Source organism: Symphalangus syndactylus, chromosome 17 (genome assembly GCF_028878055.3).
Source record: "Symphalangus syndactylus isolate Jambi chromosome 17, NHGRI_mSymSyn1-v2.1_pri, whole genome shotgun sequence".
Classification (NCBI taxonomy): domain Eukaryota; kingdom Metazoa; phylum Chordata; class Mammalia; order Primates; family Hylobatidae; genus Symphalangus; species Symphalangus syndactylus.
Window position 1 is genome coordinate 18,275,723 of NC_072439.2, and position 15,822 is coordinate 18,291,544.

At 36.8% G+C, this 15,822-nt stretch overlaps 1 protein-coding gene across 1 annotated transcript in view; it reads left to right on the forward strand.

Moving 5' to 3' along the window:
* Positions 1-7,557: 7,557 nt before the first annotated feature.
* Positions 7,558-15,822, forward strand: part of ZNF404 (zinc finger protein 404) — a 177,136-nt gene continuing 168,871 nt past the window's right edge. Inside the window, exon 1 of the mRNA XM_063621072.1 lies at positions 7,558-11,582. Coding sequence (XP_063477142.1) covers positions 7,811-8,698 — 888 coding nt within the window. The 5' untranslated portion in view covers positions 7,558-7,810 and the 3' untranslated portion in view covers positions 8,699-11,582. The remainder of the gene's footprint in view (positions 11,583-15,822) is intronic.

Sequence of the window (15,822 nt, forward strand, 5' to 3'; positions counted from 1 at the left end):
GCAGAGTGTAATTACATTGTGCAGGACAGGAGAATACATAACTAGACAGCTATATAGCAGGCAATGTGGGAGCTTCAGTTAAGTGTGAGGTTTTATGTTAATCTGGCTAGGTGTTGAGCTGTGTTTAATGATTTAGCTGAAGGTGTCAGAGGTTTCAGTTTTACCTTTCTCTAGTGTCCCTTCTTTTTCCTTCCCTGTTGTCTTTGAATTTCCCTAAGAACTTTAAAAATAGAATCTGTGTCTTGCAGCCTTCTCACTTTTATTATCCTGTTGTTATACAAGAGTCCTATTGATATGGTGGTAAAGTGTGGGGAGAGGGGAAGTGTTCTACAATCATGATTTAATCTGTCTTTTAGTGGGCCTGAGTCCCTGGCCTGTGACCTTCAGACGCAGTTCTTAGTCTTTCTGTTTTCCCCTTAGGTGAGACAGGAAGGCCAGTTGACATACTGCCTTTCTCCCAAGTTATATAAGTATCTGATAAAGTCATTTCCCTTGGATAGCAGTCCTTTGTTATGTGGAACACTCTCAGTGTATCTCAAACTAGTTACTTTTGTCCTCCTCCAAAACATGAGATTTTTCTTGTAAATTCACCATGAGAACCTAGTAGCATTACTGGAGGTAAATTCCATGAAAATGTGAGGCTCCCCCTAAGACTGCGTCCCTGGAAGATTTTTGAAGCTAGCCTCCAATGAATTCTCTAAATTACCAATTAAGCGTTCCTACCAGTAGCATTGCTAATTACCTATTACCAGCTCATTGGTAACACTTAGTTACCAACACTTAGTTACCAATTAGCTGGTAATACTTAATTACACTGCTAATAAATATTACCAATTAGCTGGTAGTACTTAATTAGCAGTGTTATTGGTAACACTTAGTTACCAATATTCTTTCCCCGCCTAAATGGTCTTAACTTGGTCCTTCTGCTCCAAGTAAGCTGATCTCTATTTGCTTGTCTCTCCAGATTTAGGGCTGGTGGTTTGCCTTGTGACCTCTATTATCTGACAGATCCAGAAAAAAATAATTTCTTTAGTTTTTTGTTGTTGTGAGGATGGGAGTGATCCTCCCAGAAATCGGACTGACTTCCAGAAATTGGATTATCCATTTTTTTATTGTTGAGTTCTGAGAGTTTTTGTATTCTAGATACAAGTCCATTGTCATATGTATGATGGGCAAATATTGTCTCCCTTTTAGTGGGCATCTTGTCACTTTCTTGATGGTATAATTTGCAGTAAAAGTTTTAATTTTGATATACTTCTATTTATTATTTTGCTTGTGCTTTTGGTGTATCTAAAATATTGCCTATTCCAAGCTCATGAAGATTTGCTCCTGCATTGTCTTTGAAGAGTTTTATAGTGTTAGCTCCTATGTTTAGGTCAGTGATCTGAGTTAATTTTTGGGTATGGTATAAAGTAGAATTCCACCTTCATTCTTTCTTTGCAGATAGATATCCAGTTGTCTTACCATCATTTGTTGAGATTATTCTTTCCCCCACTAAATGGCTGTAGCACCCTTGTTGATAATGAATTGACAGTAAGTGTCAAGACTTATTTCTGGACTTTGAAATCTATTCCACTCATCTATATGTCTACCCTTATACCAGTACCACACTGTAGTTTTCTAGTAACTTTTGAAATTGGGAAATGTGAGTCCTCCAAACTTTGTTCTTCCTTTCTAAAGTTGTTTTGGTTATTTTGGGTCCCATGTGTCTCCATATGAATTTAGGATCACCTGGTCAATTTCTGGAGGCAGTGGGGTTGGGAGGGGGGAGCCAGCTAGGATATTGGTAAGGACTGCATTGAATCCATAGATCAATGTGGGAGGTATTGGCATCTCAACAATATTAACTTTTCTTATCCATGAACCACAGATGTCTTTCCTTTTATTTAGATCATCTTTAATTTCTTTCAATGATGTTTTATAATTTTCAGTGTACAAACTTTTCCTCTTCACTTGTTAACTTTATTCCTGAAGTATTTTCTTCAAATTCTATTGTAAATGGAATTGTTTTCCTACTTTCATTTTTTGATTATTCATTGCTAGTGTGTAGGAACACAATTTTTTTGCATATTGATCTTCCTGTAACTTTGCTGAACTCATTTACTAGTCTTATTAGTTTTTTGTGATTTCCTTAGGACTTTATGTATATAAAATCATATCTGCAAATATAGCTTTACTTCTTCATTTTACTTCTTCATTTCCATATGGATGTCTCTTATTTCATTTATTTGCCTAGTCGCCCTGGCTAGAACCTCCAGCATGTATCAAATAGAAGTGGTGAGAGTTGGCTGGGCGTGGTGGCTCATGCCTGTAATTCCAGCACTTTGAGAGGCTGAGGCAGGGAGATCACTTGAGGTCAGGAGTTCAAGACCAGCCTGGGCAACATGGTGAAACCCCATCTCTACTAAAAATATAAAAAAATTAGCTGGGCATGGTGGTAGGCACCTGTAATTCCAGCTACTCGGGAGGCTGAGGCAGGGGAATCTCTTGAACATGGAAGGTGGAGGTTGCAGTGAGCTGAGATCACGCCACTGTACTCCAGCCTGGGCAACAGGGCAAGACTCCCGTCTCAAAAAAAAAAAAAAGTGGTGAGAGTGCACATCTTTGTCTTGTCCCTGATCTTAGAAACTACTCTGTCTTTCACCATTAAGTATGATATTAGCTGTGGGTTTTTTATAGATGCCCTTTATCATGTTGAAGAAGTTCCCTTCCATTTCTAATGTGTTGAATGTGTTTTTTATCATGAACAGGTGTGCACATTTCATGGATTTCTCTCTTTTTTTGTTTCTTTTCTTCTACTTTGGGTTTCAGATGTTCTTTTTTTCTTGTTTCTTAAGGTAAAAGCTTAGGTCACTATATTAGTCTGTTCTCACACTGCTATAAAGAAATCCCTAAGACTGAGTAATTTATAAAGAAAAGAGGTTTAGTTGACTTACAGTGCTGCAGGCTGTACAGGAAACATAGTGGCTTCTGCTTCTGGGGAGGTCTCAAGGAGCTGTTACTTATGGCACAAATCACATGGCTGGAGCAGGAGGAAGAGAGCAAGGGAGGAGGTGCCATGCACTTTCAAACAACCAGATCTCCTGAGAATTCACTCACTATACAGTACCAAAGGGGGATAGTGCTAAACCATTCATGAGAACTCCACACCCACGATCTATTCACCTCCCATCAGGCCCTACTGCCAACACTGGGGATTACAGTTTGACATGAGATTTGGTGGGGAACACAGATCCAAACCATATCAGTCACTGATGGACAAATACAGTGTTTATCTTAAGAAACAAGACAAAAAGAAGAGCATCTGAAACCCAAACCATATCAGTCACTGAGACACTCTTCTCTTTTAACATAGGCATTTAATGCTATAAATTTTCCTTGAAGTCTTATTTTATCTACATCTTATATGTTTTGATATGTTGTTTTTATTTTTTATTTTATTTTATTTGACCTATAGACTGTGAAATGCTGGCCGGGTGTGGTGACTCACACCTGTGATCCCAGCACTCTGGGAGGCCCAGAAGGGCAGGTCGCTTGAGGTTGGGAGTTGGAGACTAGCCTAGCTAACATGGCAAAACCCTGTCTCTACTAAAAATACAAAAATCAGCCTGGTGTACAGCTTACACCTGTAGTCCCAGCTACTCGGGAAGCTGAGGCAGGGAAATCACTTGAACTCAGGAGGTGGAGGTTGCAGTGAGCTGAGACTGCGCCACTACGCTCCAGCCTGGGTGACAGAGCAAGACTGTCTCAGAAAACAAAAAAAGTTATTTAGTTCCTGCTATCTTTTTGTTATTGATTCCTAATTTAATTCCATTGTGGAATAGAGAACATATTCTATATAACTTGAATCCTTATAAAGCTTTTGAGATTTGTTGCATGGTCCAGGTTATGGCCTATCTTGACATATGTACTTGGAAAAATTGGGCCATTTGCTGTTGTTTGGCAGAATGTTCTGTCAATTAAATTTAATTGGTTGATAATATTGTTCAAGTTTTCTCTGTCCTTATTGATTTTTCATCTATTCTATCAATTGTCAGCAGAGTATTACTATGTTTGACTATAATTGTTATGTCAATTTCTGTATAGTTTTACACATTTTTGTGTTTTTGGTCTTTTATCCAGTCTGTTGTTCATTCTGGGTCATTTCTACTGTTCTGTCTTCCGGTTTCCTTTTTCTTTCCTCTGTTCTTTCCTTTCTGCTGCTGAGTACATCCAATGAGTTTTTAATCGATTCCTAAATTTCTCAGGAGTCAAAATTCCTTGGTGTTCGTTATATCTTTGATTTCTTTGCTGAGACATTCTATATTTTAATTTATTTCAAGCATGTTCATAATTATTGTCTGAAGCATTTTTAAGGTGGATGCTTTAAAATTCTTGTCAAATAGTTCTAATATTTCTATCATCCTAGTGTAGGCATCTATTGAGTCTTTTTCATTCAGTTTGAGATCTTCCTAGTTCTTAGTGTGATAAGTGATTTTCTGTCAGAACTGAACATTTTTGGTTTTCTGATCTGAGGTTCTGGATCATACCTAACAAAGTACCACCGATTGGGCAGCTTAAACAACACAAATTAATTTCCTTATAATTCTGAAGGGTAGAAGTCTGATATCAAGGTGTCAATAGTATTGCTTCTTGTGAGGTCTCTCTCTTTGGCTTGTAGATGGCCATGTTCTTCTGGTAAACATGCTACCTTCACACACCCTTTGAGTATCTGTGTCCTGATCTCTTCTTATAAGGATACCAGTCAGACTGGATTAGGGCCCACACCAAAGACCTCATTTAACCTTAATTACCTCTTTAAAGACCTTATCTCCAAATACAGTCCACATGTTGAGGTACTGAGAGTTAGAACTTCAACTTATGAACTCAGGGAGTGGAGAACACAGTTCAGTTTATATCACCTGTTCTCCTCTGACATCACTGTGGTAGGGGAAGTGGAACCTGCCTCATTATTATTAGGTGGTGACAGAAATCCAGATTTCCCACTCAGCCTCCGTTGATACCCACAGGGGGGCTCCTCATTACTAGTGGCAGGGGTGGGAGTTCCGGTTTCCCACTAGACCTCCACTGATTTCAATTTGGAGGGAACAGAGTGCCTTATTACTGCACTCCATGTGGCTTCTACTGTTAGCACTGGGTTGAGGGGTGGGGAGGAAAGTCCTAACTCTCCAGGTAAAAGTGGAAGCATGGGTCTTTGCTGGCATGCTGGGGATAGTGCTGAAGCTTTTTCCTGTGGTGTTTTGACTAGAGCATGGCAGTAATTGTCTAAAAGTTTTCCTTCTTGCTAGGCTGCCCTCTTCCTTGTCTTTTGGCTAAAGACAGCAGGCTTTTGCTGGGACTTTTTTGTCTGTGCCCATTGGTGTATTGGGACTGCTAGCTTCTTTGGCTTTAAGTCTGGCACAAAGGAGGCACAAAGAAAACCAAGAGAACTCAGCACCAGTCTACCTTTTCTCTACCACTCAGTCTTCTTTTTCTCTTTTTTTTATAACTAATACCCAGGGTTTTTATTGTACTTAGCTGGACAAACAGAAAAAAGTACATCTATTCCATCTTCCTGGAGGTCCCTTCTCAATTTTCTTTTTCTTTTTTTGGCGGGGGAGACAGAATCTCACACTTTCTCCCAGGCTGGAGTGCAGTGGCACGATCTCAGCTCACTGCAACCTCCACCTCCTGGGTTCAAGCGATTCTCCTGCCTCGGCCTCCCAAGTAGCTCGGACTACAGGCACGCGCCCCCATATCTGGCCAATTTTTGTATTTTTAATAGAGACGGGGTTTTGCCATGTTGGCCAGGCTGGTCTCTACCTCCTGGCCTCAAGTGATCCACCCACCTCAGCCCCCCAAAGTGCTGGGATTACAGGCATGAGCCACCACACCCAGCCTTTTCACAATGTTTAAAATACCAATTTTCCTGAAAAGTACCCACATATTGAATGCAATTCCAATCAAAATGACAATGCCACAAACATCCCCATTCATGTATTTTGGTGAATATGTATACACACACACACTTTTGGCTTAAAGGTAAGAATGGAACTGCTAGGTTATAGCAAATGCATATATTCAAATTCAATAGATCTTGCCAAATAGTTTTCCCAAGTGATTGTATCAATTTATACACTCGCCAGTAGACTACGATATTAAGTTTCTTTGACCTTAAAATTCATTTTCTTATTTTGAAAGAAAACATTTCTGTGGGCTCTTGGTACTTTGCCCATTCTGCCTAATGGATAAGTAGGCCATAGTAGTATTTACCTTGGACAAATCAGCCAGATACATATTTTAAGTGAGAGGATGGCACTTGGGCATGGGAAATTTCAGAGTGGGAGTTGGAGTGAAGGGAGAGGGCTTAAAAAATTTACATAATCTCAAAATCTGAAGCAAACCATTTCATGTCCAAAGTAACACACTTAGAAACAAACCATAATCAGGAATACAACCCCATCCATGGTCTCACACAATGAATTCCACAATGTCACAGAGTGAAAACACAAAACATACAGGCATTCTTTCTCTAAAACCAATGCACGCTTAACGCCTGCTGTGCTCCTGGAGCTACTATAGGTGCTGGCTCTACCTGGGAGCACGAAAAACAAAAGCCTCTCTCCTCAGCTCGCACCTAGAGTACCAACTGTGGACCATACTCTGGAGCTCGCCAACTTCTCCTCTCACACGCAGGTTTGAGGCTTTGAGGTGTGCATGCCCATGCTCTGCCTTCTCCAGCCAAGACTCAAGATTCCACTCGCCGTCTCTAAACATGCAGGATGACCTGAAATCATAGCCCTTAATAGAGCAAGTCAACCAACGGTATAGATGGTCAAGCTCTCACGCATGTGCCCTCTCAGCATAGGCTACCGAATGGCGGGCGCCGTGGACATGGTTATTTACCACAGGACATGTAAAACGCTCCTGTGGTAATTCTGATTTGCAACTAAATATGAGAACTAGTGACTTTCTCTTTGTCTACTCATAAATCTTAACATCCTCCTGTGCACTTTCATAATTTTCTGAGCCCTTCTTGCCTTTTAAAAATTGCATGGCAGTATTTTAGAATTTTCTGAACTCTTTTACTACTAACAGATACACTTTTTAGTTTATCACTGTTTTTAATATAGATGTCCTCTCCCTACTCCTATTATTGGAAAATAGCATTTGTTTGTTTTTTCATTTTCTTCCAGACTTTGATTTCACAACTGAAAGTGACAAGTTATCTTCGGAAAAAAGAAATTGTGAAGTAAATGCATACCATCAGGAGACATGGAAAAGAAATAAAACCTTCAACCTTATGAGGTTTATTTTCAGAAATGACCCACAGTACACCATTGAATTTGGGAGACAACCGAGACCTAAAGTGGGATGTTTTAGTCAAATGATATTCAAAAAACATAAATCCCTTCCTCTACATAAAAGAAATAACACAAGAGAGAAATCATATGAGTGTAAGGAATATAAGAAGGGCTTTAGAAAATATTCACACCTTACTGAACATCTGAGAGACCATACTGGTGTGAGACCCTATGAATGTAATGAATGTGGAAAAGCATTTGTAGTTTTCCAGCATTTTATTAGACATCGAAAAATCCACACTGATTTGAAACCCTATGAGTGCAATGGATGTGAGAAGGCCTTTAAGTTTTATTCACAGCTTATTCAGCGTCAGATAATTCATACTGGTAGGAAACCCTATGAATGTAAGCAATGCGGGAAGGCTTTTAGACGTCATTCTCACCTTACAGAACATCAGAAAATTCATATTGGCTTGAAACCCTTTGAATGTAAGGAATGTGGGGAAATGTTTAGATTATATTGACATATGTGTCTGCATCAGAAAATTCATCATGGTGTGAAACCCTACAAATGTAAAGAATGCAGAAAGGCTTTTGGTCATCGTTCAAGTCTTTACCAACATAAGAAAATTCATTCTGATGAGAAACCATATAAATGTGAACAATGTGAAAAGGCCTTTGTTCGCAGCTATCTACTTGTTGAACATCAAAGAAGTCATACTGGTGAGAAAACTCATGAATGCATAGAATGTGGAAAGGCTTTTAGTAGGGGCTCAAGCCTTCTTAAACATAAGAGAATTCATAGTAGTGAGAAACTCTATGATTGTAAGGATTGCGGAAAGCCCTCTTGTAGAGGCTCTCAACTTACACAGCATCAGAGAATTCATACTGGTGAGAAGCCACATGAATGTAAAGAATGTGGGAAGACTTTTAAGCTTCATTCATATCTTATTCAACATCAGATAATTCATACTGATTTGAAGCCATATGAATGTAAGCAATGTGGGAAGGCCTTCAGTCATGTTGAAGACCTTAAGACACATCAATCAATTCATTCTGGGGAGAAACCCTATGAATGTAAGGAATGTGGAAAAACCTTTAGACTTAATTCTCAACTAATTTATCATCAGACAATTCATACTGGTTTGAAACCCTGTATATGTAAAGAATGTAAGAAGGCCTTTCATTCTATCTCAGGTCTTTCTCAACATAAGAGAATTCATACTGGTGAAAAACCCTATGAATGTAAAGAATGTGGTAAGGCCTTTAGTCGTAGTGATCGACTTACTCAACATCAGAGAATTCATACTGGTGTGAAACCACACAAATGCAAAGAATGTGGTAAGGCCTTTAGTCATTGCTATCAACTTAGTCAACGTCAAAGATTTCACCATGGTGAGAGACTCTTAGTGTAATGAGAGGGAAAGCCTTTAGCCATGGCACATTTTTACTGTTGTCACTATTATGATGCTATAGTGAAGATTAAACTAGTTAATATAGAATATAAATACTTGGAAAGGCATCTGGCACATAGTATTTGCTTACTAAATACATTATTTTTATGATAATTTTTAGAATTACTAAAAATAAATTTTATAGAAGGAAGACCCTATGAGTGTGATATTTTGAAAATGTTCTATCATCACTTCATATAATTTATTCTGGACAAAATCCTGTAGAATATATTAAATGAAAAATTTTTAAATTCAGAATTCATACCCCTGAAGATTAATGCTGGAATAAATACTGTGTATTTATTGAATAATGAAAGGATAGCTGTTGAAAACTAGAGAGTGGTTTAAAGAAATTTTTTCACAAATCCTATAATACAGATAACATACATTTTGCATCCTCTACAATTAAAATAAATTAAAAATGAACAGTTAGGTAGCCAGAAGACAGATATTAACTTGGAAAAGTTTTCCCCAAGTTTATGAAAATGTTAACATTTACATACTTACAGAAAAGGTAACTGTTTACAGTGGTGCAGTGAAGGCTTGTTTGCCCTTCACCTAGTTTCAGTACATCTGATGTCTCTCTTATGTGTATACTAACACATATATACACACAAATACATATATACCCATGCATGTCTCATGTCTATGTATATACACAGACACATATATATATCATACTTATTACACATTAATATATATATTACATACATCATTTTTCCTGTTTTTTGAGTGAATGTTTTAGGTATCATTCACCTCTAAAAAAGGCAACATACAACTGCTAGGATCAAAGATAATCTTCTAGATGTCTACTAAACCACTGTCACAAAAAAATTAACAGTAACCCTGTAATGTCTTAAAATATTCACTCCATTTGCAAATTTCTCCAGTTTTTAAAATAACGTCTTTTAGCACAGGCTTTTTCACAAGCCAAGAACCAAACTAATCTCATATATTTTATATGATTATGGCTTATTAAGTCTCTTTTAGTCAAGAGCCTACCCTTCATCATTTTGTGACACAGACTTTTTGAAGACTTTAGATTTGACCTAAATAGTGTTGCACATCCTGTGTTTGTCTTATTGTTTCTGGAGGTGTGATTAACTTGTTTCTTTGTCCTCTATAATTACTGTGACCTGGAGGTTATGATTAGAGGCTTGATTGGGTTTCAGATTAAACATTTTTAAAAGACTACTTCATAGATAGTATCATGTACTTAATATTGTAAAATATCAGGTGGCCTACAAGTGAAACTATGTTTTATCCTTTGATTCATGTATTGACCACCAGCTCCTTCCATTGTATGGGTGAATTTTTTCTTTGCAATTAAATAAGTAATCCATGGAAAGTCATGTTGGAAATTTAAACAGTCTTCTGTATTCTATTTTTAGAGATGGGTTATTACTATGTTGCCCAGGCTGGAATTCAGTGGCTATTCACAGACATAATATAGCACACTACAGCCTTGAACTCCTGAGCTCAGGCAGTCCTCCTGCCTCAACCTCTGGAGTAGCTGGGACTATAGGCACACAGTGCTACACCCAGTTACTTAAAGAAATTAAGATGAAAATCCTCATCTTTTATATTTACCCATATATTTACTATTTCCCATGCTGTTTCTTTCCAGAGATCTGAATTTTTCTCCGGCATCATTTCCCTACAGTTTGAGGAACTTAACTTAGCATTTCTTGGAGTGAACGTCTGCTGGTGATGAGTTTTCCTAGTTTCTTTTACTGAAATGCCTTTATTTTTTAAGGATTTCTTCTGGCTATAGAATTCTGGGTTGGCAGTTTTTTGGAGATATATGAATATATGTGTTTGTATATGCACACACACAAAGAATACACCCACATATATATACTCGTAAAGATATATATATTGTTTCATGTATGTATATATAAATCACTGACTTCTGGTCTTCAAGTCTCCATAGATTACAAGAAGAAGTCATTTGAATTGTTTTTTCTCTTATGTAATGTGTCCTTTTTCTCTGGGTGCTTTCCAGATTTTCTTATTACCTTTGGTTTTCAGCTGTTTGAGTATGATGTGCCTAGGTATGGTTTTCTTTGTGTTAATTCTGCTTGGGGTACTCTGAGCCTCTGAAATTGGTACACATGTGCCTTTCACCAAATTCCAGAAATTCTTGGCCATTATATCTTCAAATATTTTTTCTGGATTTACTGTACTCATACGTTAAATCTTTTGGTACTGTCCCACAGGTCACTGTCTTTGTCATTTATCTTCAGTATTTTTTTTCTGTTCTTCAGCTTGGACAACTTCTGTTACTCTATTTTCAAGTTCACTTATTCTTTTTTTCTGTCATTTCAGTTCTGCTGCTAAGCCTATCAAATTGTTTAATTTCAGATATTACATTTTTCAGTTCTAGAATTTTCCTTTAGTACTTTTACAGTTCCTATTTCTGTACTAAGATTGCCTACTTCTTCATTGCATGCATCTTTTCACAAGGCTTTTCAGTCCTGTTAAAATCCTCTATATATTGATTCATGCTAGAAAAATATATAAAATCATTATTATGAACTTATACTGTGAAAAGTTTTCATTTCAATGAATGTTCCTATTTTCACTAGGTCACGAAAAAAAAGCTTTCCTTTCCTTGGAGTTTCAGATTTTGTTTATTCATATGCAATGTGATACTGGTGAGAAAAACAATCACTGTCTTCTTTTTCCCTTATTATTAAATATTTGGAAAACTTTCTTTAAAGAAAATCTTGAACTGGAGTTCAAAGTACGAGAAATCTTTGTAAATGTCTTACACCATTAAACAGATGAGCATTGGGAAAGAACATAAGATAAATTGTTCTCTATTTCTTTTTTGTTTTGTTTTGTTATTTTTTTTGAGATGGGGTCTTGCTCTATCACCCAGGGTGGAGTGCAGTGGCACGATCTCGGCTCACTGCAAGCTCCGCCTCCCAGGTTCATGCCATTCTCCTGCCTCAGCCTCCCGAGTAGCTGGGACTACAGGTGCCCACCACCACACCCAGCTAGTTTTTTGTATTTTTAGTAGAGATGGCATTTCACCGTGTTAGCCAGGATGGTCTCGATCTCCTGACCTCATGATTGCCCACCTCAGCCTCCCAAAATGCTGGCATTACAGGCGTCAGCCACCAAGCCTGGCCTCTATTTCTTTTAACAGTTCAATGAAGTAGTTGTGATTCATAATATTTACATGTATATACTTCATCGGTATACTCTTTATACAGTAGAGCAAAGCAGTTAGGGAGACATCAGTCTCTTGCATTAAAATTCCAAGGAATTCAGATTTTTAACTTAATACAGCTGATGTATCATCTATTGTGATAGAAATATTTTTTGATACTCAACAGAAATTTTTCTTTGACAGATATAAAAGACAAAAATACCTATGTCATGACTCTGGTTTTGTAGGCTGCGAATTGACAGCTTTTTTTATTTGGGGATCTTTTGAGACAAAATGTACCCACAGTATCAATTGGGCTAAATTATCTTATATTGCACAACTCATATATGGCTAAAGAAGAGTACTTGAAGCTTTTGCTAACTTTGAATTAATTGATCCATGATATTGTTAGAAATATCTTGTATTCTATGAGCAGTTTTTAGGTGACTTAAATTTATTTTGCTTTTTACAAGATCATTTTAGTCTTTCTCAGAATATGCTAACAAGATTTTTGCAACTAAACTAATAATTTATCTTATCTCTATATCCAACATTTCTTTTTTGTGCAAGAATCAGAGCCATTTTATAGCTCATAAAGGTTACAAACTCAGATTCTGTTTAAAAATTGTTTAAATATTTTGGTTGGACATTTAATTCTAATTTCAGGCAACTAACTTCATCTATTCCATTTTGCTTATCAAGAGAAAATGTCTCATCAAATTTACTATGTATTTGCTGAAAATGTTTCACAATATTTTTCTCTTTCACAATTTAGTTTGTTATGTAATAAACAGCTTTTTTGTTTTGCTCTCTCAGAGCAAATTGCAATTGACATTCATCATGAAATTCATAGTATATTATCTTCCAGGCTCATTTTTTACAATTCTGACCATAGTACTGGTCTCCACTCAATTCTGCATAATGTGCCTTCTTTTATTTTAAATTTTGTCCATACTTATTTTTCAACCTAGAATAATAATTTAATTATAAACTACTAAGTATTTCCATTTAATTACTAGTAATTATTTCCTTAGTATCACTGTAACTCTTGTTCTTTTCAAAGTATTCAAATAAATACATCAAGGCAAGGTGCAATGGCTCACACCTGTAATCTCAGCATTTGGAAGGCCGAGGCAGGCAGATGACTTGAGGCCAGGAGTTCTTGGCCTGGCCAACATGGCAAAACCCCGACGTTACTAGAAATACAAAAATTAGCCTGGTGCAGTGATGCATGCCTGTAATCCTAGCTCCTCAGGAGGCCGAAGCACAAGAATTGCTTGAACTTGGGAGGTGGAGGTTGCAGTGAGCCGAGATGGTGCCACTGCCTTCCAACCTGGGCAGCAGAGTGAGACTCTTGTCAAAAACAAAAAGTAAAACAAAAAAAACCAGAGTTAATATTTTCCATGAGTGTTTCCATGTAAGGACTCATCCCCAACTCATCAAAAATTCAGAGTATCTGCAATGGGAAGACACTTATAGAACATTTCCATCATTCCTAAAAGTTCTCTCTTGCTTCTTATCTTTCATTCTCCTAAGGCTACCATTGTTCTGATTTCTATTACAATTAATGTGTTTTACCTTATCTTGATCTTCATGTAAATGGAGTCATACATTATGAATAATACTATTCCTTAATTCTTTCATTCAATATAAAAATTTGGGATTCTGCTATGTTATTGCTTAGATAAGTAGTTTATATCTTTTTATTATTTAGTAATATTCAAGGTATGAATATACCATAGTTTATTCATCTGTTCTTCTATTGATAGATTTTTGAATAGTTTTCAGGAATTTTTTATTATAAAATCTCTCCAAATAAATTTTTTAAGATAAAAAATTATTTCCCTCATTGATTTGCGTAGGTGACTCTTATAAATCAATTGGTTGTATATATTTGGAATTATTTCTGGAGGCTGTCTTCTGTTACACTGATATATTTAACTTTCCTTATACAAATACTACACTCGATGAAATAGCTTTATATTAAGCTTTGAAACAAGGTAAGCTAAATATCCCAATGTTTTTCCTCTTCAAGACTGCTCTTGGCAATTCTAGACCTTTTTATTTCTATGTACATTTTAGAATTAGCTTGGAAAGATTTACAAAATGTTTGCTGGTATTTTTGTTAGGATTGCATTGAATCTTCATATCAATTTGGGAAGAATAAACATCTTAACAATGTGGAGTATTTCAATCCATGAACATGGTATATTTCTCTATATATTTAAGTCTTGTTCAATTTCACCTAGCAGTATTCTGCCTTCAAAAACACATTATGGGGCATAAACTCCCAACTTTCTGCCACTGCATAGCTATTGCCATCATTCATAAATCACACATGCACAGTAACCCAAAGTAAATACTAGCAAAGCAAATACAGTCTGCCCTCTGTATTTGTGGATTGTGCATCTGCAGATTCAACCGAGGACCAAAAAATAGCAATACAACAATAAAAAATGCAAAATTTTAAAAATACAGTATAACAACTACAGTTGACCCTTGAAAGTCCAGAGGTTAGGAGTGCCAACCCCCTGCACAGTCAGAAATCGACAGATAACTTTTGACTCCACCAATTAGTACTTCTACAAATAACATACTATTGACCATTACCAATAACATAAACAATTAACACAATTTTGTATGCTATATGTGTTACACACTGTATTCGTAAAATGAAGTAAGCTAGAGAAAGAAAAAAAAATTTTTTTTTGAGAAAGAGTCTCGCTCTGTAGCCCAGGCTGGAGTGCAATGGCGTGATCTCAGCTCACTGAAACCTCTGCCTCTGGAGTTTAAGCAATTTTTGTGCCTCAGCCTCCCTAGTAGCTGGGACTACAGGCAGACACCACCACGCCCAGCTAATTTTTTGTATTTTTAGTAGAGACGGGGTTTCACCATGTTAGTCAGGCTGGTCTTGAACTCCTGACCTCAGGTGATCTGCCTGCCTCAGCCTCCCAAAGTGCTGGCCGAGAAAGAAAAATATTTTAAAGACAATCATAAAAAAAGAGAAAATACATTTACAGTACCATACTGTATTTATCAATAACATATTTACGTAATCCATTTATAAGATGAATCATCTGTCTGAAATGGCAGGCAACTGCAGCCGCAGACCTCAGTCTATGGTACATGACAAGCAATTCAACTTTTTCTTATAATGTAATAACTTTTCTCGGCTTCTTGGGAGCACTTCGAATATCACTAGCAGTGCTTTGTATGGGCCACATGCTGTTATTCATGGTTTACAGTATTGCACTGCACATGATGAAAAATATATGAGAACTGCAAGAGATCACTTTTTACTGCAATATGCAATTTACTGGAGAGACAAACTGCTCCCACGGAAATGACTAGTATCACATAGTGTTTTAAGTGAATACTTGCAACACTTGCATTCACTGCAATAGCAACTGGAGGTGGCTATGATATTATTAGAATAGAACAGTATGTTCTACAGTTAATTTTATGCAGTTATAATTTAATACTGCATCTTTACAATTAATTACATTTCTCCAACTGCAAATGGTACCATGTATGGTCTATAAGTGTTTGTGTGTGTGAGATTTAATATATTTTAACTTTTTAAAAATTTTGTCATTTATTAAAACAGCATTTATATACCTAAAGATTGCTACTTACATTCAAGAATTATTATTTATACAGTATACAGATAATTCTTGATACACATATGGATTCCCAATCCCCTTGCTCTGACTTAGTGATATGTCTCTCTTCCCCCTCCAACTCCAGAAGTAGAGAAATACTTCTAAAGATATATAATACTTAAAAAAATTATTTCTAGCCAGGCGCGGTGGCTCACGCTTGTAATCCCAGCACTTTGGGAGGCCGAGGCAGGCGGATCATGAGGTCAGGAGATCGAGACCATGGTGAAACCCCGTCTCTACTAAAAACACATAAAAAATTAGCCAGG